The sequence below is a fragment of the Xenopus laevis genome, chromosome 1S (assembly GCF_017654675.1).
Source record: "Xenopus laevis strain J_2021 chromosome 1S, Xenopus_laevis_v10.1, whole genome shotgun sequence".
In the NCBI taxonomy this organism is placed as follows: domain Eukaryota; kingdom Metazoa; phylum Chordata; class Amphibia; order Anura; family Pipidae; genus Xenopus; species Xenopus laevis.
This window is the reverse complement of record NC_054372.1, coordinates 154,849,164-154,875,320: the sequence shown is the minus strand read 5'-3', so window position 1 is coordinate 154,875,320 and position 26,157 is coordinate 154,849,164. Positions and strand designations below refer to the sequence as shown.

The window sequence follows — 26,157 nt, the reverse complement described above, 5'->3', positions numbered from 1 at the left end:
CATATGGGTAGAACAACAGCTTAGGTCTCTGCTTTCACAGGACCTGCCATAATCTAACATACAAGAGGCCTGTCTTTGTCTGAGTGACTGCATGATGCTCCTCTCAGGACAGTGTGTGTCAGCCACCTTCTAAAATACAATTCTTATCGTCTCATTGGTTCATTACCAAATAAGTCTATTAAAAATAATTTAATCATTCATTATAACCAATAGTAATGTTTTGCCTCAATAAAGATTAATTATATCTTAGTCGGGATCAAGTACAAGGCACGGTCTTTCATTACAGGGAAAAAGAAAATGTTTAAAAATGTGATTTATTTGATTAAAATGGAATATATGTGAGATGGCCTTATCGTAACGCAGAGCTTTCTGGATAATGGGTTTCCGGATAACAGTGCCCCTACCTGTAATATATCCAACTGCTATTTTAAAAACAGAACATGACAGAGCATGGCATTCTAGAAGCAGCTTTGTATAACTTTCACTTTTCCAGCTGAAATGGATTCAGGCACTTCTGCTAAAGGCAGGCACTAGAAAAGGGATTCAGGGTAGAACTACATGGGTGATTTATGTCTGATCCGACGCCACGCGATGAAACGCTGGCGTCAAGTCGGATGCATCCGACAGTCATGTCGTATGCATGCTGCGACTTCATCCGACATTTCTATTTCTTACCTTATTTCCGGCGCATCTGACTTGACACCAACGTTTCCTCGCATGGCGTCGGACATAGATCGGACATAAATCACCCATGTAGTTCTACCCGTATTTATTTATAAAACTATTCAGCTAATGAATTTAATAGCAACAGATGTTGGGAGAATTAGTAGATCTTGGATTGTGGCATCACAGGAGGCAGTTAAATAGGATCTAATGGTTTACTTAAACATTTTAACAGCTACTCCAGTTCCACAAAACAGGAAATACAAAATACTCGAACAAAAATGGCTTTTGAAGGGGTGACTAGCAATGCAAAAGGAAAATATCACAAAACACTCAAAACATAATCAAATTTAATTTCAAGGAAAACTATTTATTACACTTTATTCTGTGACTCATCCAGTCTTGGCAGAAACAAAAGCACGAATGCTGAGCTTTACGTTCAGAGAATCTGTTACATTGGATGGGACAGATTGCAGTAACTGTGTTGGCTTGTTGTGTCTGGCAAGCGACTAGCCTGGAGGCCAGCCCATCTGGCGTCCACCAAAAACATGAAGGTGAAGGTGGTACACAGACTGGCCACCATCTGGCCCCTCATTCACCGCAAGTCGGTAGCCATTTGTCAAACCCAAATCAGCTGCACACTTGCTGCCAACGATCATCAGATGTCCAAGTAGCTGTGGATTGAAATTGAGAAATAACATGGAGTTTATCATATTGACATTACCATACACATCACAAAATATTATGACATCCTAATAATGCTGAGAAACAAAGAAAGAAATGATCTGCAAAAAATGACAGTCCAGTAACCGGTCCTTTTTGTGTTTGGAGCATGGTCAGTTCAGTGAACTTATGTTGCTACTGTCGCTTCTGCTGCACCCTCATTACTAACAGAAGTGCTGACAAGCATTAACCCAACTCTTTCCACAGATATATAAAGGACAAGGAAAATGAAACTAAAGAAGTAGGCTAGAAATGTTGTACATTATGGTTTGGGCTTCTGTACCAGCACCATGCAACCACAGCCATTTAGCAGGGAAGATCTGTGTCTCAAAGATGCCCCAGTAGCTCCCCATCTTCTGTTCTGCTGATTCACCGCACATGCTCTGTGCTGCTGTCACTTACTGAGCTTAGGGACCGACTCAAAATATAAAGTACACATAGAATATAAATGTCACAATATAAGGCTGATTAGTAATAAATACAGATAATCACAACATGGCAGCACAGAAACCAGTGCAATTAGCATCAGAATTTAATAATCAGCCCTGTAGCATCAGCTTATATTACAGACAACCCTCATTTTCTGCTGGATAATTAGTGACCCCTAAGCTTAGCTTCTCAACAGCTGCTCAGAGCCCACTGAGCATGTGAGTGTCACAGACACTTTCCAAGAAGTTGACCCCATATAACAAGTTTGAAGTCCTGGATCATTGCCGCTATTGAGATGCTGAAACTTTAGGCTAGTGCAATAAATATATAAAACATGGCATTGTTAGCCCTATTCATTTTTAGGATTTAGTTATCCTTTAAGACTATTGTAAAAATTTGTTGCCTTCAGTCCAGCTTTTACATGGATCTCCTATTTATCTTCCAATAGATAAGAGTACATTATTCTCTGTTTCAAAGCTTGGCAAGGCTTTCTTTAAACACCATAGTGTGGTTTAGCAGCTGTAGAAAGCAATTCTCTGAATCCCTTGAAGATTAAAGGCTAGATTTTAATTGATCTTTGGGCTACTTAGGGAAGATTGCTTTCAAAAACTGCTGAAATATGTCAAAATATATTTTTGCTATTGCTCATCAATCCTGCTGCTTAAATAAAATATGACAAATGTGTATTTCCATTACAGAAAGTCATGTTAGCTCCTAAACCATTATGTGACCGATTACTTCCCCTTATGTTTACTGTGAGGGAGTGTCTTTTACCAGCTGTTTGTTGGCAGTTGTACCTTGACAACTGCTGAACACCATTTTTTCAAGGCTATCCAAATTCAAAGTGCACCATCTAGTGTTTGGATTTACACAAAAGTATTTACATGAAAATATTATCAGGTAGCACTAGAATGCAGCATATTTTTGAACTAAATAACTTAAGCTAGCTTTCTTTTAAATGTGCTAAATCAGCTGAAGACAGTATATTCAAAAAGTGTGGACAAAAGATGTTTCTTAATTTAAGGGATTCTGTCATCGGAAAACATGTTTTTTTCAAAACACATCAATAAATAGTGCTACTCCAGCAGAATTCTGCACTGAAATCCATTTCTCAAAAGAGCAAACAGATTTTTGTATCTTAAATTTTGAAATCTGACATGGGGCTAGACATTTTGTCAATTTCCCCACTGCCCCTGGTCATGTTACTTGTGCCTGCACTTTAGGAGAGAAATGCTTTCTGGCAGGCTGCTGTTTTTCCTTTTCAATGTAACTGAAGGAGACTTAGTGGGATATGGGTTTTTACTAAAGAAGGAGGATTGCTGGCTCCAGTGTGTCCTGGTCATTAAATGGTACTGCTGTAGATTCCCTGGAGTCTGTGTCACACTCCCGAAGTACATATATCATAGAGAAGAAAGGAATAAACAGCTTCAGGCAGTACTTAATAATTTACTTAATTAAGTACTGCCTGAGGCTAGGGGCACACGGCGCGATTTCGCCACGATTCTGCGCTGGGCGAGTTGTCGCTGCGTTTTTTAAGCCGAAATAGCTTTGCTAACTTTGGCGCTGGCGTCAATGCAAATCGCGGCGAAATCGCTGCGCTAATTCACACGCGGCGATTCTTTTTCTACTGTCGCCCGGAAACGCCCAGCGAGGCAACTTCGGACGACAATAGAAAACGAATCGCCGCGTGTGAATTACCGCAGCGATTTCGCCGCGATTTGCATTGACGCCAGCGCCAAAGTTAGCAAAGCTATTTCGGCTTAAAAAACGCAGCGACAACTCGCTTAGCGCAGAATCGCGGCGAAATCGCGCCGTGTGCCCCTACCCTGAAGCTGTTTATTCCTTTCTTCTCTATGATATATGGGTTTTTACTATTGAGTGTTGTTCTTAGATCTACCAGGCAGCTGTTATCTTGAGTTAGGGAGCTGCTATCTGGTTACCTTCCCATTGTTCTTTTGTTTGGCTGCTGGGGGGGAAAGGGAGGGGGTGATATCACTCCAACTTGAGTGAGTGAGAGTGATTGATATTTATCAGAGCAAAAGTCTGTTTGCTCTTTTGAGAAATGGATTTCAGTGCAGAATTCTGCTGGAGCAGCACTGATTCATTTTGAAAAAAATGTTTTTTCCCATTAAAATTTTCTATATATGTATATGGATGTGACCTAAAACATCATCTTATCTTGAAACAAGTCCTAAAGGTATATGAAGAAAACCTACTTAAATAAATGAAGCTAAAATGATTATATTTGGTTATGTATTTATTGAAAAAAAACCCATCCAATAAAATATCAGCATGTAGCAAAAGTAAATGAATTAGTATTCACTTTCTTTCTCTCAATATTTGATGTGGCCCCCTTGTGCAGCAATAACTGCAACTAAACTTTGCGGTACCTGTTAATCAGTCCTGCACATCAACTTGAAGGCCCATTCCTCCATACAAAACCGCTTCAGCTATTGGATATTGGTGAGTTTCCTCACATGAAACGCTTACTTTAGGCCTTTCTACAACATTTTAGTTTGATAAAGGCCACAACTTTGTCTTGGCCATTCCAGAACATTTAGTTTATTATGTAGAACAACTTATGTGTTTAGGATTGTTGTCTTGACAGTTTCTTGAGATCCATTTCATGGAGAGACATTTTCAGGTCTTCCTTTAGGGCTGTCCAAGTCCAAATGCAGCAAAACAGGCCCAAACCAGGAAACCCCCACCACCACAGATGGCATATGATTCTTATGGTGGAATGCAGTGTTTTTCTTTTTCCAAATGTAACGCTCCTCATTTAAACATTTTAAGTTCTATTTTGGCTTCATTCATCCAAAAAGCTTTCTTCCAAGTGATCTTTAGCAGCTGTAGATGGTCAGCAATTATTTTGGGGGAGAGCAGTGGCGTTCTCCTAGCTACCTGCTGTTCAGTGGTTTCCTAATAGTGGACTAATGACAACAACATTTGCCAATGTGAGACAGGCCTTCAGTTTCTTAGAAGTTACCCTGGGTTCCTTTGTAACCTCTCGGACTTTAAGACACCTTGCAGTTGGTGTTATTTGCTGGTTGACCACTTTCAGTAAGGTAACAGTCTTGAATTTCCTCCATTTTTTACACAATCTGTCTGACTATTGACTGCTCAAACTCTTTAGCAATAGTCTTGCAACCATTTCCAGCTTTATGGGCATCCACAACTGTTTTTCTGAGGTCCTCAGACACCTACTTTGTTCGAGCCATGAAACATATCCACAAATGGGTTGTATGTATGGTCAGGCTTTGCTGGATCCCCATTCTTTAAAGAGGACTCGTCACCCAAAATAATTATTCAAAATCCTATTTTATCACATTAGTCAAGCAAAATGAACTTTAATTACACTATATAAATTATTTGAATCTTGCTTCCTTCAGTCTGGGAATTCATTATTATAACAAGCGGGCAGGAGCCATTTTGTGGACACTGTTTTTAAGACAAGCCTTGCATCATCTCAGAATCTTGTTTGTGCACCAGAATGGGGGACCTGATGTCCATCCCCATGCCCTTGCTTCACAAATAAATGATGAATAAAACGGGGAATATGTGGAGAGCAATGACATCTAGGAAGTGCTGAATGGAAAGTGAAAGTAATTGTCTGTCCCGCCTCTATGCCCAGGGTATAGGAGTGGCAGACAATATTTGATTGACAGCTGAGATGTTTAAATGAGCTTACAACAGCTATGAATGCTTTAAAAAAATAGAAATTGGATTTCAGGTTTAATTTGAAAAGGACTTTTATTATACAGATTTTTGTGTCTGGGTGACAGGTCCACTTTAAATAAAACAGGGTCTCTCACTCACACCTGATTGTCATCCTATTAACTGAAAACACTTCAAATTACATGATAATCTAAAGGATTCACGTACTTTTGCCACAAGCAGATATGTTAATAGATCATTTTTTTCAATAAATACATGACCAAATATAATAACTTTTGCTTCATTTGTTTATATAGGTTTTCTTTATCTGCTTTAAGGACTTTATCAAAGTCAATGCACGCAGTCATCTTCAAACAGTCTGTTGAGGTGTACAATTAAGTAATAATGCATATGTTTGTATGGGTTTGTTTATGACATTTTATTATGAATACAGAACTGCTGATCATGGTCATCAGCAGAAAAATATGGTAAATCTTTCAGGACCAGGATAAAGAAAGTTCTGGAATGGTAGCCTATAGGTCTGTACCACTGGGAGTGAATTTGAACGCTGAATGCAGATTAATCTGGACTGTCCAGTTTTATCTGTATTCAGTGTTTAGAAGCGTGCAAAAAAGACAGCCCAATTATCCGCATTCACCATTGCAGTGCGCACCTAGGGATACAGATCAATAGCCAAGGTTGAAATCAATTGTCTGTGTTGTTGTGCACTTTAATGCACACAAATCTAAATATTGGGATGGAGCTACATGACTCAGAGATGGGCTGTTGAACAAAGTACAGCAGCTATTATGCAGTTTATGTTAAAGTGTGACAACAACCCCACAATACGTTGATGCCTGTCCCTCTTGTCTTCTCCGTGCAATCTTGGGTTTAAAGGAACAGTAACAACAAAAAATGTAAGTACTTTAAAAGGAATTACAATACAATGTAGTATTGCCCTGCACTGGTAAAACTGGTGTGTCTGCTTCAGAAACTCTTCAATAGTTTATATAAACAAGCTGCTGTGTAGCTATGGGGGCAGCCATTCAAGCACAGAAACCACAGTATAACAGATATGTATGGAACAATCCCATTTTATTCTACAGAGCGTATCTGTTATCTGCTGTGTATCCTGTGTCTTTTCTACTTTTTTCAGCTTTGAATGTCTGCCCCCATGGCTACACAGCAGCTTGTTTATATAAACTATTATAGAGTTTCTGAATCAAATACATCAGTTTTACCAGTGCAGGACAACAGTACATTATATTGTCATTCCTTTAAAACACTTTAATTTTTTGCTGTTACAGTGTAATTTAGAAATAAAAATATCATAAAAAAATCATGACAGAATCCCTTTAAGAGATGGAAACAATGGCTCAAGTGGGAAAAAGAGAATGATACCATATACCCTTTTCTTAGTGGTAACCAGCAATACCAATCAGTTACAAATACTGATATTTTGTAATATAACCACTTAGCCTATATACTCTGATTTTGCTATGTTTGTACATGTAAGGGCAGAATAATACGTCATTCTATCTCTCAAGCTGCAAACCAAGAAAATGCTACTACATTGTAACCTACAGCCCAAAATATCCTTGTTTGCGTCTGTAAATTACCCTCACATGTGGACTTTCATCCTCTTGTCTCCTTGGAACTGTTCTTTATTGTAACTGTACTTTGCATTTATTTGTATTTATTATTTTAAACTAATGTATTGTTCTACTGTACAGTGTTTCGCTTTCAAGAAGTGATATACAAATAAAAATATACATACATACACTAGAGCCAATAAGGTTGCTTTAAAGACAATAAACCCAGGGAACCTTAAGCACACCCCTTTTATGCAACACAACCCAAATGCTTATCATGATAATACGTGCCTATTTATTGATGTTCTTGTTTATTGATGTGCCATGAATCACAGAACTGTTGCTGGCAAGAAATATTTTATTTGTAAAAGCTGGACCACAAGATGTAACACAAAATTAAATATGATCACTTAATGGTGTTATTTGTTCTTTAAAATGTCACACAGCGAACAAATATCACTTACTTCCTTGTCACTGGCATCTGCCTTAGACAACTGGGTGATGAATTTTTTCGGCACCACCAGAAAATGTACTGGGGCTTGTGGAGCTACATCATGAAATGCGATACACTGAAAGGAAAATACAAATAAGACAAATAAGTAAATAGATGTATCACAAGTGGAGTTTCAGTTAATGTCACCTAAAGATGCTATAAAGACTTACAAAGACAATGGACTACACATCTCTTCCTCCAGCTGTCATTTACTTAAATGTGAACCATAAGAAACTTCCAGTACAGGTGTTGTTTTTCCCATTTTAGGCTGAAAAAACACCAATACTGGAGGGTCCATGCTTTTTGCATTCAAATAAAATGTGCTATGTATACCATCTACTTTAACCTGTAGCCCAAGAGAGAGAGAGTGTGTATGTATGTATGTATGTGACATATTGTCAGTTTCCCAGTTGCCCCAGTCATGTGACTTGTGAAAGCACTTTAGGATGGAACTACTTTCTGGCACGCTGTTATTTCTCCTACTTAATGTAACTGAATCAGTCTCAGTGGGACTTGCTGTTCTTATATCTACCAGGGAGCTGTTATCTTGTGTTAGTGAGCTGTTATCTGGTTGCCTTCCCATTGTTGTGTTGTTAGGCTGCTGGGGGGGGGGAATGGAGGGGGGTGATATCACTCCAACTTGCAGTACAGCAATAAAGAGTGACTAAGGTTTATCAACGCACAAGTCACATGACTGGGGGCAGCTGGGAAACTGACAATATGTCTAGCCTCATGTCAGATTTCAAAATTAAATATCAAAAAATCTGTTTGTTCTTTTGAAAAATGGATTTCAGTGCAGAATTCTGTAAGAGCAGCGCTATTAATGGATGCATTTTGAAAAAAAAACATGTGTTCTCATGAAAGTATCCCTTTAAATAAACTTTTAGTATGTTTTGGAATGGCCAATTCTATGAAACTTTTCATTTGGTCTTCCCTATTTATTTTTTTCATTTTTAAATTATTATTATTATTATTATCAAATGGGGGTCACTGACCCCATCTAAAACAAATGCTCGGTAAGACTACACATTTATTGTTATTGCTACTTTTTATTACTCATCTTTAAATTCAGGCCTCTCCTATTCATATTGCAGCTTCTTATTCATATCAACCAGATTCCTGAAACTGCAAACTGGAGAGCTGCTGAATAAAAAGCTAAATAACTCAAAAACCACAAATAAAAATAAATGAAAACCGATATCACTCTCTAGGTCATACTAAAAGTTGCTTTCTTTGCTTTTGTATTCTACCTTGCAGATAACTGAAATCTAATTGCTGATTGATTGCTATGGACAACATCACCGATTTTGTTTGTCTCCAATGTTTTACACAGCATGACAAATGGGCCCCAAAACGCAGCAAAAAAAAAGTAACCGAAACTGTTTCACTGCCTTTGAATTCGCTGAATGTGATACATTTATTAGCACGTGTATTTGAGACATAAAACTAGTCTGGATTAAAAACATGATCTACGTTCATTTGCATCTATAGTGGATGAAAGATGTTGACGCAACTGTTAGTTCTTTCTGCCAGAAATCGGCTCCATGTGAACACTGACAGGCAGATTAGAGTTCTGCCAATGCACACAGATATAGAGCAGAGACGGGCCCAAATTGGGGTTTTCTCCGCCGGCACAATGTGTGACAGTAGCTTGAATGTGTCCACAATTAAGATAAAATTATTCCATATGTTCCAATGTAGCACTGGATTTGTAAATTATAAGCCCTCCTGCTCCTGTAGCAGAGCAATAATTACAAAAGGGACCTTCAGTATAGAGCAACTAATTACAGTTACATCTACTACTGAAATTGGGACGATATATATCTGCCAAAAGTGAAACTCGTCACTTTCCTGTGCTTCTCAAAAGAGCATTCTTATCCACAACCGCTATAGAATCATGTGTAGGGCTAATTTATACTGGTTGGTACATGCTATTTCTAAGTAGGCTCTGCGCGCAGGGATACACGTGTCCTACGCTCTGCCCACTCTATGCTCTACCAAGGAGATTCTGCCGCATACTTGCTCATCTTCATAGATGATCTTAGCCGGTATTTCTTTGCGGATAATTTTCCCAAAGATGGTATCTCCCCCGGGGCGAGCTGTCTGGGCTTTGCTGATCTCATCAGCCATGTCTGCCTCCTGCAGTAGAAAAGCCTGACGTGAGACGTGCACATGCGCACTACGTCACATGAAGCCGTCGCGACGGATCTGCTTTATTTTTCTTGCGTGACGCAGTTGGCTAGCCGCTGACATCTTTGTGTAGGGAACAATAGTCGAGGGTGGAGTGGGGATTGAAGAAAGTTTGGAATACTCAGAGAATGTGCTGCTAGAATTTGTTTATTACAATTGCAGAGCCGTTATATATATTTTAAACTTGAAAAAAATGTATTTCGAGGCACATAATATAATGCTATCTGTAGACTGTAAAATAGATTTTTAAATTGTAACTTGTTTCTACTAATTAGTTAACTTATGTAGACGTATTGCGTTTAGTTTTCTAAAAGTAACAAGCAATAATGAATTCCTTTAACCTAGTCGTAAAAACCTATAGCTGCGCCAGACGTGTATGCGTCGTGAAGTGGGCGTGTGTTCCGTTCAGTGCATGACCAATGGCTAGCAAGGGGAGGGGTGTGCTGACCAATGGCTAGCAAGGGGAGGGGTGTGCTGACCCTGTCGGATGTATATGCTGTATGAAGATGAAGGTGAGTAAAACGTGTAGATGTGAGTAGTGGCCGGTATTGCTAGGTAGTTTGGGCTCCCTTTGAATAAATGTTATTCAGCAGAAAGGTTTCAATTCAACTTTAGGTGGAAATACATGGGTGAAGGTGGGTATATGCTGGCTGCAAGGCCCTGCAGGCAAACTGGCCTGTACTGTTGAAGTGGCTATACATTGTCTGTCTTCTTGTTGGTCTCTTCATTTGGGCCAATAGCCTAAACAATCAGAACTGCACTCACTGTCATAGCACTGACACTGACTGGGCAAACTTAGTGCCTTTTATTACAAATGGGGTGTAATGTCCTGACAGTGGATTGCAGGATTGATCGGGCAAAGTGGCATACATGTACGGAATACATTTTAGGACATCCTGCAGCGAAATACATGTTCTTCATGCGATGTCCTAACTATGCCTTCGGATTGGCGCATCAGTTGCTTATACAGTCACTCATCGTCCAAATCTGCAGTCACACCTCCGTCCTCTACCCAGGGGCGTAACTATATAGGAAGCAGACCCTGCGGCTGCAGGGGGGCCCAGGAGGTATAGGGGCCCCATGAGGCCCTAATTCATATACAATTTCAATAGATACTGGAGAAACAAGTCAACCTCTAAACATTTTGGGGGCCTGAAAAATAATTTGCTGTGGGGCCCAGTAATATCTAGTTACACCACTTCCTCTACCCTCCCTTCTCAGTCGTCAGTCATACGAACTCCGCCTTCTGCCCTCAGCCCTCCATCCTCAGTCCTCTGCCTTCCGCCCTCAGTCCTCTTCCTTTTAGTCCTCTTCCTTCCGCCCTCCCTACTCAGCCCTCCACCCTCTTTCCTCAGCCCTACCCCCTCAGATCTCTCTTTTCAGCCAACTGTCTTATCCATAAGTTTCTAAAGTGGTGAGCGAGGGCGGAAGGAAGAGGACTGAGGGCGGAAGGCAGATGACTGAGGGAGGAGGATGAAGGGCGGAGTTCGTATGACTGATGGCTCAGAAGGGAGGGTAGAGGACGGAGGTGTGACTGCAGATTTCAACGATGAGTGACGGTAAAAGCAACCAATGCATCATTCCAAAGGCATAGGACATCGCATGAAGGACAGGTATTTCGCAGCAGGATGTCCTAAAATGCGTTCCGTATACATGTCCAGCTGGTTGGGCAGCATAGTTGCAATTGCCCAGCCAACACTGGGTACGTAGAGGAAGAGTTAGAGGTATGCCGTCTGTTAAATTGCAGACCCCTGTGCCGAGTTATTCACTCTGCCAACAAAAAGTTCTTGTGGTATTATTTGTTTTTACATGTTACAATAGTAAATCAACATAAGGGAGAAAGCACTTGACAGGTCATAGCAAATTGCTAAGGGCTATGTCTGGGGTTGCCATCTTTTCGTTTGGTGTAAAGGGTGATGTCGGGAGGATGGGCCGGTGACGAGGGACGAGACCTTGGTATCGGGGCTGATGATGTCAGGGGCGGGACTGATGATGTGGCGGTCAAAAACCAGGCTGTCCTGGTGAAATCCGAACAGGTGGTAATCCTAGTCTGGGGTTTGCCATCGTTTCAGTAGAATTGCTATGTTATTAGTAGGGATGCACTGAATCCAGGATTCGGCCAAATCCTTGTGCTTGGAAGTGAACCGAATCCTGATTTGCATATGCAAATTAGGGGCAGGTAGGGAAATCACGTGACTATTCGTCCCAAAAGAAGAATTTTTTCCACTTTTTCCTTTCCTGCACCTAATTTGCAATATTTCACTGGGGATTCGGCTGAATCTCAAATAGTGGATTCGGTGCATCCCTAATTATTAACTTTCTTCCCTATTATAAACATTGGATATCATTTGATGTATTTTATTATTTATGCAGTCCTGTCTAATACTTTTTTTTTTTTACTTTAAGGTGTTAAAACTTTTCAAAACATTGCATCGCACAAGGCAGAGTGTATTTCAGAATGACCATCGTGCTCTGGAAGGTGCGTATCTTGAATTATTAACAGATACAGGTATGGCATCTCTTATCTGGAAACCCAATATAACCAGACAGCTCACAATTAGGGGAAGACAATCTGCTATAGAGTCCGTTTTAGGGACATATTTCTAATTTTTAAAACATAATTTTGATACTAAGCTTGTATCAAAAGTTGCTAAGAATTGGTCTTTCTATAACATACTAAAATTAACTGAAAGGTGAACCACCCCTTTAAGTAATATGGTTTTCAAGTAATATGGGGATCCCATTATCGGAAAACACAAGGTTACTTTAAGGTACGAAACATTCCAAATATAAGATCCTATGTTACCAGTGAAGAAAAATGATTTTTGTTTATGTTACTAAAGCAAAGCAATGGCAATTATAGTGTGAATATTGTTCCTAAGTATAGTAATGATGTAAGGCTGAGTTAATGAAATAACAAAATGGCTGTATGCGAGAGCGTCACATAAAAACCCCCATTTATAGTGTTTGTCTTATAAGGAGTTATATGAGCCTCTTACTAAATACGATTAAACAGTAGTTGTGAAAGTTAAATCTATTTTATTAGGACATGATCATTAGCCTGATGCGTTTTGTGCCCGATTGGGCACTTACGCGTATGCTGAAAGTCTTGACTCAGCTTATGCCAACTGCAAGTTATTCCAATCCTTGTTGGGCAAACCCAACAAGCATGGAGATCCCTGAGGGTGCCTAAGGCAAACGCCTGGCGTCACACATCTCCAGTATGGGTTATATTTGGCAGACATTATTTATGGGGTGCAGGTTGTAACATATATGTGATATTCATTGTTTTCGGTTCTTTTATTGTATTTTTTTGTAACGAAAATATCTATGAAGATATTTTTTTCTAGCCAGCGCTGTTAAGCAAAGGTGTAGGCACTTTCTACAGTTTGGAATTAATTTTCCGTTCCTGATGCCCTAGCTGCCAGACAAAGCATCAATGAAGAGTTCAAGAAAAACAAAATTGAATGTTCTTCTACAAAAATATCAGAGGTAAGATCCCACTGCTTTGTAATACCTGCAGAGAAATTTATATAATAAAATTATATTAATTACAATGAAAGGTTATGTTCACTTTTGTACTATAGACCAACTTTGAACAGTCCCTGTAAAAAAAAATTATTATATATATTTAATATAACATATATATATATATATATGTTTTTAATTTTTTTTCTCAATTTAGGGGCCCATTGGTTTAGTACCCTCCCTATGGATTTAAATCCCTACACTTCCTTATCTCCCTAGTTGCTGACCAGATGCACATGTATCTATTTTAATTTACATACTTCTGTTATTGGCCTACAGGCCTAGGACCACTTCCTGCCACACTTAAACATAGTGTCTGGTTAGGGGTGGATTACCTTTGGTTGCTGACTTGATGTGCTCCAGGGAGCCTGGGTACACCAAGGCCCAGTAAAGCTGTGCTGCCCTAGATCAACTTGTACCTCTACTGAATGTAGAGGAGCATAGCCTCCTGGCATCCCTATTTTCTTTTTAAGCACAGTAGCCAATATGAGTTGTAGTTTAACTACACCTTTCCGTCTTACTTTCTACATAGCGAAAACCCACCCTTGTGTGTTGGAGTCAAGTTTCACCCTTTCTCTACTGTAAATAGGTAGGCATAACCTATCATGGCTTAATATAGCCAAAATAGCATGTATTTTTTTCTTCTTATTTGTAAAGTATTTAATATATCACATAATATTATTGTTCCAGAATTTTCTTTCCTGTAAGAAGTAGCTAATTGTCACTGTACCATAAGGTCAGTGCAAGCTGTATGTATAATAAATATAGCTATGTTTACTTTTTAGGTTTGTTTTCTTTTGAAGTATATTGTTATACAGTATCTGTTTATTATTTATTTGTATTTTTCTTGACAGTTGCTGAAATTTGGAACTGATGTTGAAATTCTTCTCAGAACATCTGTTGTTCAGGGTATTCATAAAGATTCAAATACATTAGGTATGTCATCTTTATTGCATTGTCTCATTCATAACTTCATTGTATACTACAGTGCCAGAAATGTGTGCAGAACAGGAATTCCAGAGGCTGATTCGTGCTTAGATTATCGACTACGGAATATTGTTATCCGGAAGAGAGCGGAATCTCGGAAGAGAGCGTAATCTTGGAAGAGAGCGTAATCTCAACAGGTTAAAGGCTCATGAAGCATATAATGGGTCATTTAGTATAAGTAATTCTAGAGCAACTGGACCTGCTGAGTAATCATTGAAGACATTTCACTACTTATCCCAGCAGCTTCTTCGGTCGAACTGACTAGTATGGGAAGTCCTCCGCATATAAAATCTTCCACTAATCCAATCTCAATGGCACATTATAACTCAAGAGGTGACACCTGAAACAGAGTTGTGTGCTCTGATGAGTAGTAAATCGTCTTCAATGATTACTCAGTAAGTCCAGTTGCTCTAGAGTTACTAGTATATATTACTATATACTAGATATACTTTGGAACATCTTCATAGTCATATAATGGGTCAGTTTAATTAAATGGGGCTATGTACAAAAAACTCAAATCAGTCTTCTGATTTTTGCATCATCCTATAATAGATTAATTTACATCTGTAATTTGAACTTTATATCTAGCCCCAGTGTTCACCAGTTGGAACAAAATCATTCTAAAAAAGTAACATGATTCTGTGTATATGTTTGAATGGCTACAATTGGTTTGTGTGGAAGTGCATATTCTGAATTTGATATTACTGATCCATATTAGGGGACCCTTACTGAATAGGCAGCAGAACATCACTTTTATAGGTATATGGGGAAGAGAGTAGATGAAAAGCATCTGACTGCCAGGAGAAAGTATAGGGCTCATTTACAAAGTGCAAAACTGCTGTGAATACGCTTCTCCATACTCCATTCTTCAAGGGATTCCTGGAATTGCACTTGAATTTGTAAATGAACCCTTATGCGTGATTCCACCTGTATCTCTGCACCATGTTTGTGGATGTAGAAATGTGCTTTCAACCATACATATTGCATTCATTCTATGTTCTAGTAGCCCTCGGAGCAGAAAGTTGCTTTAGGCTCAGGCAGAGAAGGCATGTGAGACAGTAGCTACATTATATATACTGAATTATACAACGGAAATAAATATCCAGCTCAAGTCACTAGTAAAATTCTGGAGCTCCCTCTTCTGTCTTTAAAGGGATATTGTCATGGTAAAACATGTTTTTTTTTCAAACATGTTTATTCAAAAAATAGTGCAGCTGAAATCTGTTTTTCAAAAAAGCAAACAGATTTTTTTTATATATTTAATTTTAAAATCTGTGACTTGTGCTCTCATAAACTTCAGTCCCTCTTTACTGCTGCACTGCAAGTTAGAGTGACATCAGCAGCCCATCAGCAGAACAATGGGAAGGTAACCAGATAGCAGCTCCCTGGTAGATATAAGAACAGCGCTCAATAGTAAAGATCCATGTCCCACAGCGAATACTTCAGTTACATTGAGCAGGAAAAACAATAGCCTGCCTGAAAGCAGTTCCATCCTGATCTGCTGGCTCTTTCTGAAAGCACATGCCCAGTCAAAATGACCTGAGATGGCTGCCTACACACCAATATTACAGCTAAAAAAATACACTTGTTGGGTTAGTAATGGAATTTACATGGTAAAATGAATTATTTGCAGTGTAAACAGTGCAATTTAGAAATAACAACTACACCATAAAAATCATGACAATCCCTTTAAACAGTTATGGTCTTATGGGGTATAGAGAAAATAAAATAAAGAAGAAGAAGAGAAAAAAGTAGTGCAGTACTGTTGACAATTCAGGTGGGGTGTTACAACTCACGGTTATTAATATTTATCATGTGTGAATCACTAATAATTGAATTTTAAGAAAACACTAAATGGTGTGAATATATTGAAATTGTCAAAAAAGATTCTCTTCTTTTTTCTATACCCCATAAGACTTTATCTGTTAGGTCTAAAGACAGAAGAGGGCACTCTGCAGATTTATACATAACGTTTGACCTGGGCACAAAGTATCTGGAGTGGGTGTACATTGTTTATACATCAGTTAAGCGGTTTTATAATTGAATATCCAGCTACCTGCACAAGCCAGCTTCATGACGCAAATGTCTGAAAGATGTCACTCAAATTATCTACTACAGTGTATTCAAAATGCCACAACTGAACATACGACAGAAGGCTGCAAAACTGACCATGAAATCCAAATTTAATTATTATAGGAAAGTATGTACCTCTAATTTTGAAGATTGATTAAGAGTTCAGTGACTTCTAATAATTGACTTATAAATAATTTGTTTTCAAGTCCCATGAGTGCTGATTTCCTGCTATATGGATATGTATCTATCTAGATATATCTGTATACAGTATATGTGAGAGAGAGACTTCCAGTTTGTGTCCTCTTAATGACAACCTTACAGCTATGGCAGAAGTAAGTAAAATGTTTCCCAAGGGGAAGGAGGGATCGTAACAGTTTGGACAGAGACAAGTAGGGTGAAAAAAAGAAACAGGGTCTCTGGGCTAAGCAGGAAACAGCTCATTATCTACCAACATTATTCTGACAGTTGTAAATTTGTTTTCCAATTGGCAGAATATACATTATGGCTAAAGCTAGTACTGATAAGCCTTCCTGTCCCAAACCATGCTTGAGCATCATCTTATACATGTATCATAAAATTCAGTTATGCGCCCTTAGTTCAAGTGAGAGGGGGCCAGTTAAGGATTTTGTTTCTCAAGGTTGTTGAATTGTATTCAGTTGTGTATGGCTTTGTATGGTTGTATCTGTTCAACTATTTTTTACTTTTCTTTTTCAGTGCTGCAAGCTAGGAGAGACCTTCTTTTAGATAATATACCATTTTGTGATGCACCAGAGAAGCAAACACAATCATAATACATTTTGTAAATGTTTTTAATAAGTTGATTTAATCATCTTTATTTTTTTATTGCAACAATTTTGCATGTGCCAAAAGTGAAAGGACAATTTCAAAGTAAAGAAATTGTGCCTAGGTACTTCTCATGGCTTCTCATACCAAATCTGTGACCTTATTTCTATGTTACAGAGTTTGTGTCCTAATAAAAAAATAAATGTGTTCTTTTTTGTTAAACCTTGTTTATCTTTAATGCCAGTAATATTGGTTTTTCATTGGAAAAACATATGAACATATTTTACCCTCAGCGGCCAAAAATATTGTTACTAGATACTTTACGATACAATATTTGGACATCAGGTTCTTTCTTAACTCTGACTTAGGCTTGCCTGTAGAAGTATATTTTGCCTCCTTTCTATACTGTATTACTACTAAACTGAAACTGGCTGTTTTTTTTTCTTTCACTTTCAATCCCAAATAGGGCTGAGCCCTAGTGCATCCTCACCTCCTACAGCAATAGCTGTACCACCCATGATTTGTTTACTTGCAAAACATAATGGCCTTTTGTGGTTATAAAGCGTTACACTGGTGTGCTTGTAGCCCATCAGAAAACATCATGCTTCAATTTTCTTTTCTCTCTCCCTAATCTCATTCTCCGTTTCAACCTTCCTCTGTTCCTTTGTCTTTTTGTCACTATATTCCCAGTGATCCTTTTTTTGACATTTTTTGTTTTTTCCATTGTGCTTCTTTTTCGTATCTACACGTCTCCATATTTTTCTGTTTACCGGATCTCCTCCTCTATGTCTTGCATTCACAGTTTTTTCAAGTGCAAACCACTCCGTAATTGGAAAATATGGGAGGACTGCTGGTTTCAAACAAGAAATGTAGTTGGGCTATAGTAGTCTTGTCATGGTTTTCAGAACCAGGAATGAAGTGACTATCTCTGCATTAATAAAAAATCAGATCAGTCGTATGGATTGCAAATTCCAAAGGCAAAATAACATTTCTGTTATCAGTTAGATGAAATAAGATGAGCGGTAACTATATTAAAAGGGTCAGGATCAAAAATCCAACCAATTCTGGAACCAAAAGACAAAAAAGTATGCCATGGTTTGTAACATTATTTTCTTATCAGTTTGTGTGTTTCTACTGTTTTTAGAATCTACATTCTTAAGGGAAAGTTTATTTTTTTAAGGTAAAGTTTATTTGTTTGGAGTGTAAACAATGTATTCCAAGTTGATAGAAAGTTTCCTGGCCAGGTTGTATTAATATTATATACAGATTTTGTATAAGCAATTTATTATTCTTGGGGATTACCAGTGAAAAGTATAATTGATCAAACAAATCAACCAATTAGCATTTTAGCAGGTAGGCTGAAATAAACGGCAGTACCAGTTAAGTCTCTTTCTTTGTATGTTTGTAAATAATGCAATTTTAATCCTCACAGTATATTGTAAAATATTCACGCTTTTTAGGATCGACAGGAATTCATTATACACAATGAAACATACACAGATTAAGAAGATTTCAAATGGACATTTTTGTAACAAAATTTTTTCTTGCAAATGTCACATCCTATAAGTTCACTTTAAGAATATTGTATTCAGTGAATATTTATTCAATTTGCCTTTTTTAAAGTCCCAAGTGTCAAGTACCATATATTCATTGTTAAATTATTATAATTTAGGATTACGGTCATCCTTGCCTGCTAATAAAAAGATTTCAATGAGATTTGTTCATTCTTAGACATTTGTCTATTTTTCAGCATATAAAGATGTGCCATCAGTCTGGCCCCTAATGCCCACACTATTGTCAGTGGAATCACGTCAACATTGGATGTTGTAACCAATCTGTTTTGTGGAAATATTACCTTATGCCTTGGCCTATGCCTCAGTGGGTAGTGTATAGAAACAGTTTCACTATACAGGTATATGCGACTGGGTTTTGGATATTGACATGTTCAGAAAAAAAATAAAGTAATTGCTTGGCTAGTGCATATATAAGTTTCTCCCTTGTTAAAGGTGTGTGAAAGATCAGTATTGTTACTCAGAATGGAGCATGTTTAGGGCAGAATGGGGCATCTACTACATGCACAGTTGTGTTCAATAGCAGTGTGTGTAAAAAAAGTGAATAAAGCTCAAAATCCTTATCATTTTTATTTCCATACATGCAAATGCATTGAAAACACTGCACATTCTATTTCAAATCAAAACGTGAAGAAAAATGTATAAAATTGTTGTTATTCCTTTACAGAAAGCAAAGAAAATGGATGTTGAAAAAAAATAGCAGTGTCTGCATTCTTCTTTACAAACCCAAACATTCACTGTATTAACTGAAAAATGGTCCAAGTTTTTAGTTTCCTTTAAATCACTGAACTAATATTTAGTTGTATAACCACGGTTTCTGAGAACTGCTGCACATCTGTGTTGCATGGAGTTGACCAACTTGTGGCACTGGTTACATTCCACAATTCTTCTGCATTTCTTGGTCTTGTCACCCCACAAGTTTTCTATTGCATTTAGATACAGGGATTGGGCTGGCCACTCCATAAAGTCAATTTTGTTGGTCTGGAACCAAGATGTTGCTCATGACTGATGTGTTTGGGGTCATTATCATGTTTCAAGAGCATTTCTTCTTCGGCATAAGGCAACATGACCTCTTCAAATATTTTGATGTATTGAAACTGATCCGTGATCCCTGGTATGTGATAAATAGGCCCAACACCATATGATGATGCTTGCGCCACCATTCTTCACAGTGTACTGTGGCTTGAATTCAGTGTTTGGAGGTCTGACAAACTGTCTGCAGCCCCTAGACCCAAAAAGAACATCACCAATCCACAAAATGTTGCGCCGTTTCTCTTTGGTCCAGTCATTGTGTTCTATGGCAAACTTTAACATCTTCAGCACATGTATTTTTTTACTTGGTTTCACATAGGCATCTTCTAATTGTAACAGTACTCACAGGTAACTTTAGGCCTTCTTTGATCTTCCTGAAGCTGATCATTTGCTGATGGAGTCTTTGCCATTTTGGCTATTCTTCTATCCATTTGGTAGTTTTCCGTTTTCTACCACATCTTTCAGTGTATGAGATCATTTTAGCTGTGCAGCCTATGATTTTCTGCACTTCTTTATACATTTTCCCCTCTTCAATCAACTTTTTAATCAAACTACGCTTCTCTTCTGAACAATGTCTGGAAACACCCAATTTTAATCAGATTTTCAGAGAGAAATGTACTATAAACAACATGCACAACATTTGCTGCCTTTCTTCTTTAAATAAAGGCCTTAATTGGCACATGTTTTTTTTTTTTTTACAGAATTAATGACCTCACTAATTGAACTCCACACTGCTATTATATGGAACAAGCTTTTATTATTTTGAACAAGCATCAATTAAGGATTCAGTTACACAGAATCAGCAACATGCATGTCATGACTGTTGGGTCTGTTGATTTTCAATTACTCTACTACAACAAATAGTAAATTATTTGCCATGTAGAAATATAATTTTGTCCAAAAACAGTGATTGATCAGGTTAGTGATGTTGGACTGCTATTATTCTAAACACAACTGTATATGTTCTTGGCTCCATCCTAGTTGAATTTGAAGTTGTTGCTAATTTCCAGATCAGCAATTATAGGAATGATTTTTTCTTCTTTTAATTCCAACTTTCTTTTCATGTATATTGGGTTTTACAAAAATAAATTTGTGATTAATAAAGATAGTTTTAAATACAGCTTGGGGTCTGCTGTGGAGCCAAACTCTTAAGTGGTGCAAAACTGCCTCTATACATTAACATTGTAATAAGAGTGTTCTGTTATATTAACTTATTTCTCTTTCTTATTGATACCTTCCCTTTATATTATTCATACCTTTGCTTTATATTAAAAGGCAAAAGCATAGATAGGCACAAAATGCAGATATTTGCATCTGTTTTATATATGTACTCCAGTTAAACCCACAATTTAAAAACATACAGGTATATGAAATAGAAATAGATTGTGGTCTGGGAGAATTGATTTTTTTTGCATCACATCTTGACATTTGTTATAGACGAAAATAGGCATGACTTTTGTTCTATCTCGGAACACACACACATGCCTTTGGCTCACTTTTTACCACTACATTGAATCTGGTGGTACAGAATCTGAAGATAGTGGTGATATTTAAGCCCCCCCATCTGAGATACAGGTTGTTTCCAGCTTGTACAGTATCTCTCCACCATTTCTGTTACCACTCCCTGTGTCCCTCCCTTCTCAGACTTCCCTGACACCCTCTGAAAAAACAAAATATAATCAATACTATATAATGGTTGCTTGGGCTAGAAATTTTTCTGGCACAATTTTATGGAATATCCTACAACACTTGATGCCTGAAAATTTATTTTTTTATTTGTTATATATTTATTTGTTTTGTCAGATTTCCCCACAATAAGAGATAAAACTGAAATTAAGTTGATCTACAAATGTTTTTATAAAAATGAAGATGACAGCAAGGTTCTTCTTCCCACAATGATTATTTTTATCTGAGTGAATCCTTTAGCGTTTGTGCCAGTTTAGGGTTACACAGGTTTTACATGTTCACAACTCATCCCGAGGTGCTTTTAGTGGCAGGTGCTGGAATTCCTTAGGCACCTCCTCTCCTTTCTGTGATTTCTTGTAGAATCTGGCTTCATCCAAGATATTGCTAATTTCATCTGCTGTCCTGCCCCCTATTTTTATCACCTACAAAATAGCAGAATTTAGATTTATATTTTTTCAAAAGAAAATATACCTCACTGATAAGGGTTATATAGAGAGTAAAGCATAGCTAGAGAAGTGGGGGCTGATTTATAGATTTTTGAATGGCAGTTGTTTCAGAACTCAATTATGCCAAAAAATGCAATAAAAACGTAATTCAGTTTTTATTTCCTGACCACTAGCATATTTATGGAAAACTTGAATGGAAAAACTCAATTGCTTTGTAACAAAAGCATCTTGTTTGCAAAAAGTATCACAATATTTCGTTTTAAAACTTTGTTTGGAAGAAGTAAAAAAAAACAAGATTGCCTAAATGTTGAAAATGCAATTCCCATTAACTTACTTACCAGTTTTGTTGCCAGATTTTTTCGTTACAATATTATTGATATTACTGACTGAAAATGTAAAAAAATTCAAATAAATCAATTTCAAAAAATTAGAGAACTTCTTTTAATTTTTAATATACAGTATTTGCTCCTTAGAAGAACCATCTATCTACAAAGCTGCATTTTTTAATAATATCTAAGGTTGCCAATCCATAAAAAGTACAAATTATGCCAAGCTCTTTCCCACATTAATTTGCATTAGAGATTAATGATTTGAAGCTGATTTGTAAACACAGTTTACAGTGCAAAGTGCATAGTTTTGGAAATGTATTTTGCCTTAAAATTCGCATGTCTGGATTATTTAGTTCACAGTTTCAGGCCAAAATCTGCCTGCGCCAGTTAGTTGGGTTTAAAGGAACAGTAACACCAAAAACTGAAAGTGTTTTAAAGTAGTGAAAATATCATGTAGTGTTGCCCTGCACTGGTAAAACTGGTGTGTTTGCTTCAGAAACACTACTATAGTTCATATAAACAAGCTGCTGAGTAGCAATGGTGGAAATTGAAAAAAGGCTATATGGCACAGGATAAATAATGGATAACAGATAGCATTATGTTCTACAGAGCTTATCTGTTATCTGCTGTGTAACTTGATCCTTTTCTCTTTTGAATAGCTGCCCCCTTGGCTACACAGCAGCTTATTTATATAAACAATAGTAGTGTTTCTGAAGCCAACACAGCAGTTTTACTAGTGCAGGGCAACACTGCATTATATTTTTATTACTTTAAAATAATTAAATTTTTTGATGTTACTGGTCCTTTAAATGTTTTTTCCATTCGTGAAAAAATAACACCATATAGGCCATGAGCTTTAAAAATACTGTGAGTTTTTTTTTATGGGGGTTTAAGGGGTTCGTCATGTATATGTATATGTATTATCAAAAGCTCATTTGAACACAATAGAATGGGTTTTGCCTTATTCTTAATTAAAAAGATGGCTGGACTCAGATGAGTAGATAGAAAAGACAATCAAGTATCTTCTATGTGAGCATCAGAGAAACATTTTACATGTAAACAACTGGCATGTCATTTTTTTTCAATTCGTTGTTCAAACTATTTATTATATTCTTCTTGAATACCAACCTTCAGAACTTCATTTTTAAAATTGTAGAATATTATTTGAGGTTCCTTTTCTTCTGTGGATTCGTATTTAAGGTTATGGCTATACATTTAGCGTTAAAGGAGAAGGAAAGCTACGGAGGCATTTTATTGCCAATAGATTAGCTGCAATAGTGCAAGCTAGAATGCTATATTTATTCTGTAGAATGCTTTACCATACCTGAGTAAAAAGCTCTAGAAACTCTCTGTTTGTTTAGGATAGGAGCTGCAGTATTACTGTTGTGTGACATCACTTCCTGCCTGAGTCTCTCCCTGCTCTGGGCTCAGATTACAGTAGAGAAGGGAGGGGGGGGAAGAGGAGCAAACTGAGCATGCTCTTGCCCAGGACAATGATGTTTAAGCTGGAGGCAGGAAGTCTGATACAGAAGCCCATGTGTAAACAATAGAAGGAAAGAAATGCAGTGTTTCTTTTCACAGGGCACTCAGAGCAGCATTACTTTGGGGGTTTACTGGTATATTTAGATGGACCTTTCTGATAAGGCTTACTTAGTTTTAACCTTTCCTTCTCCTTTAAGAGAAATGCATGTATCAATTCATGTTTTCTTTCATTTCTGTAGGATTTTATGAGCATATTTATCAATGCGTGTATGTCGAGTTCATCATTAGATAAATAGATCTCAGAAAATCCCATAAAAATGAAGATACTGGGAGATTGTGATCAGTCCCAGAGTCATTTAAAATATAAATATTCCTCATAGTTTACATTTATTTAATCTTACTGCATTTGTGCAGTATTTACAGTTGAGTGAGCATTCTTTTTGTAAGGTTGACTTTTGGGCCATTTGAGAGGTATATTGTGGCAAGGTTTTCAAGGCCCACATTTTATTATTTTATTCAGATGGCCAGGAGGAAACAGTTATTGGTCACCTGTTTAAAAGTTAACATCTTATTGGTTGCTGTGGGTTACTACACCTGTAAAGGTCGAGTATCTACCATGTTTCTTGCTGCAGTTTATGCATCCTAATTCAAACTATGTAGGCTGTTATTAGATTTCTTTATTTTGGCCACAGATCTTACAAACTGAAATGAAAAGGATATATCTATATATGTAAATATAAACACTAATTTTGCACAGACATGTTCAAATGCAAAGCAAAAAAAATAAGAATGGTGGTATTTAGCATCTGTTATGCTGCTGCTGTTGCAACCTATTTTTGCCATAAAAATGATAAATTCTGCCTTTAACCTGTAAAATGTGAAAAACCGAATAATTAGCTATAGGAACCAAAAACATTTAGCTGTCTATTAATCCAGTTATATTTACTGCATTTCATACTCTCTCTATAAATATATACATGTCCTATTTACTGTATAAACGTCCCTAGATGCCCAACTTCATATTTTCACAGATTCTGCCAGCCTTTTGGAACAAAGGATACTAAAGTGCCCAGATCTCCATCATGAACTTGTAAAGTTCTGGCTTCTTTTTTATGGAACATCCTACAACACTTGGTGCCTGAAAATGAAACACACTTGTCAAGTATTTACATAAAACAAACATGCACTATTAATAAAACCCTTATTCACACTCAAGAACGAAAAAAATATATTAATACACAACCAGATGGATATCATTTAACTGATTGGAAAATGGCAATGGCTAGATATGCCAAAGGATCTAATGGCATTTCAGGTTTCCTTTAGTATTCATGAATGTTCATTTACCATATTAGTAATGGAGGTGTTGCTAAAAGATGGGTCTCTCGACTAAAACTGCAAAGTCAAAGAGGTGTCTATGTCATTACCCAGTCAAACACCTATTTGTCATTAGACAAAATGGGGTCCTACTGACTACAGCAAACACTTTTGTTCATTAAGTGGACCTGGTCTTCCAACTAAAAAAACAAGCCCTTCACTTAATAAGTGAGACCCAGGAACATGTATTATACATATGACATTTCTCTAAACATCTTTGTCTCCCACTTACTAGGGTTCAGGAGGCATATGCAAATGTATTGGTTATCCTCTTTAGAAGGTATCATCAAGATTAGCAGAGTAACTAAAATAATTATGCTACGGTGTAATTAATATATCATTATAGACACACGAACTGCTGCATGAATTTTTTGAATGTGCTTTTGTTAATGCTTCCGTTTCTATGCTAGAAGTCTTCCTCAGGGACCACAAGGGGTCACCAAAATACCACAGAATGCCAGACAGCCGAAAATGGACTTCACTGAGTAAAAAATACATCTATCACTAACATTTTGAAAATATCTAATTCCTTTTTGTTAACTGGAGGAACACATTTTTAATTGACAACTATATTTAATTAACAAATATTTTTAATTGATCTAAAAAGAGTGAATGCCCTTTTCACTCCCTGGGCAAGAATTTCCCATAGACAACCATTATAACAACATTACTCCCAGCCTAGAAATGTTTATGCAACTGTATTTGTTATACTTGAATGTCCAGGCTGATTACAGGAACCAGACATTTTTGCTTTCAATTATTTTAACAAGTATAAATGATTTGAGACTGAATGCCAGTATGGGAATCAGGCCCGGATTTGTGGCAAGGCCGCATAGGCCCTGGCCTAGGGCGGCAAAAAAATAGGGGCGGCATGCCGCCCAGTCGCATTATGGGGACGTGTGCGTCCCCATTAAATGACAGCAGCTGCGCCGGCGTTTTTTCGCCGGCGCGCTGGGAAGGGGAGGTGAGGTGGGCTCTAGGACCGCGTGGCCGCCTGGTCGAACCGTGCGGCCTAGGGGTGCCGGTCATTGAAATCCGGCACTGATGGGAATAATATGCAAGTGACCCTTCAGCTGTTGCTAAATAATACAGATCATTGGATGGCTGAATATGTCTTAT

The 26,157-nt window shown here is 37.5% G+C and overlaps 3 protein-coding genes across 4 annotated transcripts; 1 reads left to right on the top strand and 2 right to left on the bottom strand.

Moving 5' to 3' along the window:
* Positions 1-1,012: 1,012 nt before the first annotated feature.
* On the bottom strand, positions 1,013-9,717 carry hint1.S (histidine triad nucleotide binding protein 1 S homeolog). Its single transcript, NM_001093724.2, is given in 3 exon segments — positions 1,013-1,337; positions 7,526-7,630; positions 9,574-9,717. Coding segments are annotated over 3 exon segments (381 nt in total). The 5' UTR covers positions 9,685-9,717; the 3' UTR covers positions 1,013-1,172.
* A 113-nt stretch (positions 9,718-9,830) lies between these two features.
* Positions 9,831-17,337, top strand: LOC108707190 (complex III assembly factor LYRM7-like). Of its 2 annotated transcripts, none has more exons than XM_018244265.2 (5): positions 9,831-10,256; positions 12,151-12,223; positions 13,166-13,236; positions 14,127-14,208; positions 17,047-17,337. In XM_018244265.2, the coding sequence occupies exons 1-5, from the start codon at positions 10,245-10,247 to the stop codon at positions 17,121-17,123; spliced, it is 315 nt and encodes a 104-aa protein (XP_018099754.1). In that variant the 5' UTR covers positions 9,831-10,244; the 3' UTR covers positions 17,124-17,337. The 2 variants fall into 2 exon arrangements, with proteins under 2 accessions (XP_018099754.1, XP_018099755.1); XM_018244266.2 differs by lacking the exon at positions 17,047-17,337 and adding an exon at positions 14,261-15,495 and having other exon boundaries at positions 14,127-14,181.
* A 3,906-nt stretch (positions 17,338-21,243) lies between these two features.
* LOC108706444 (selenoprotein M) lies at positions 21,244-24,901 on the bottom strand. The gene is made up of 3 exons (XM_018242904.2): positions 24,723-24,901; positions 23,308-23,386; positions 21,244-21,826 (listed from the first exon to the last, which is right to left on the bottom strand). The coding sequence occupies exons 1-3, from the start codon at positions 24,842-24,844 to the stop codon at positions 21,683-21,685; spliced, it is 345 nt and encodes a 114-aa protein (XP_018098393.1). The 5' UTR covers positions 24,845-24,901; the 3' UTR covers positions 21,244-21,682.
* Positions 24,902-26,157: the final 1,256 nt, after the last annotated feature.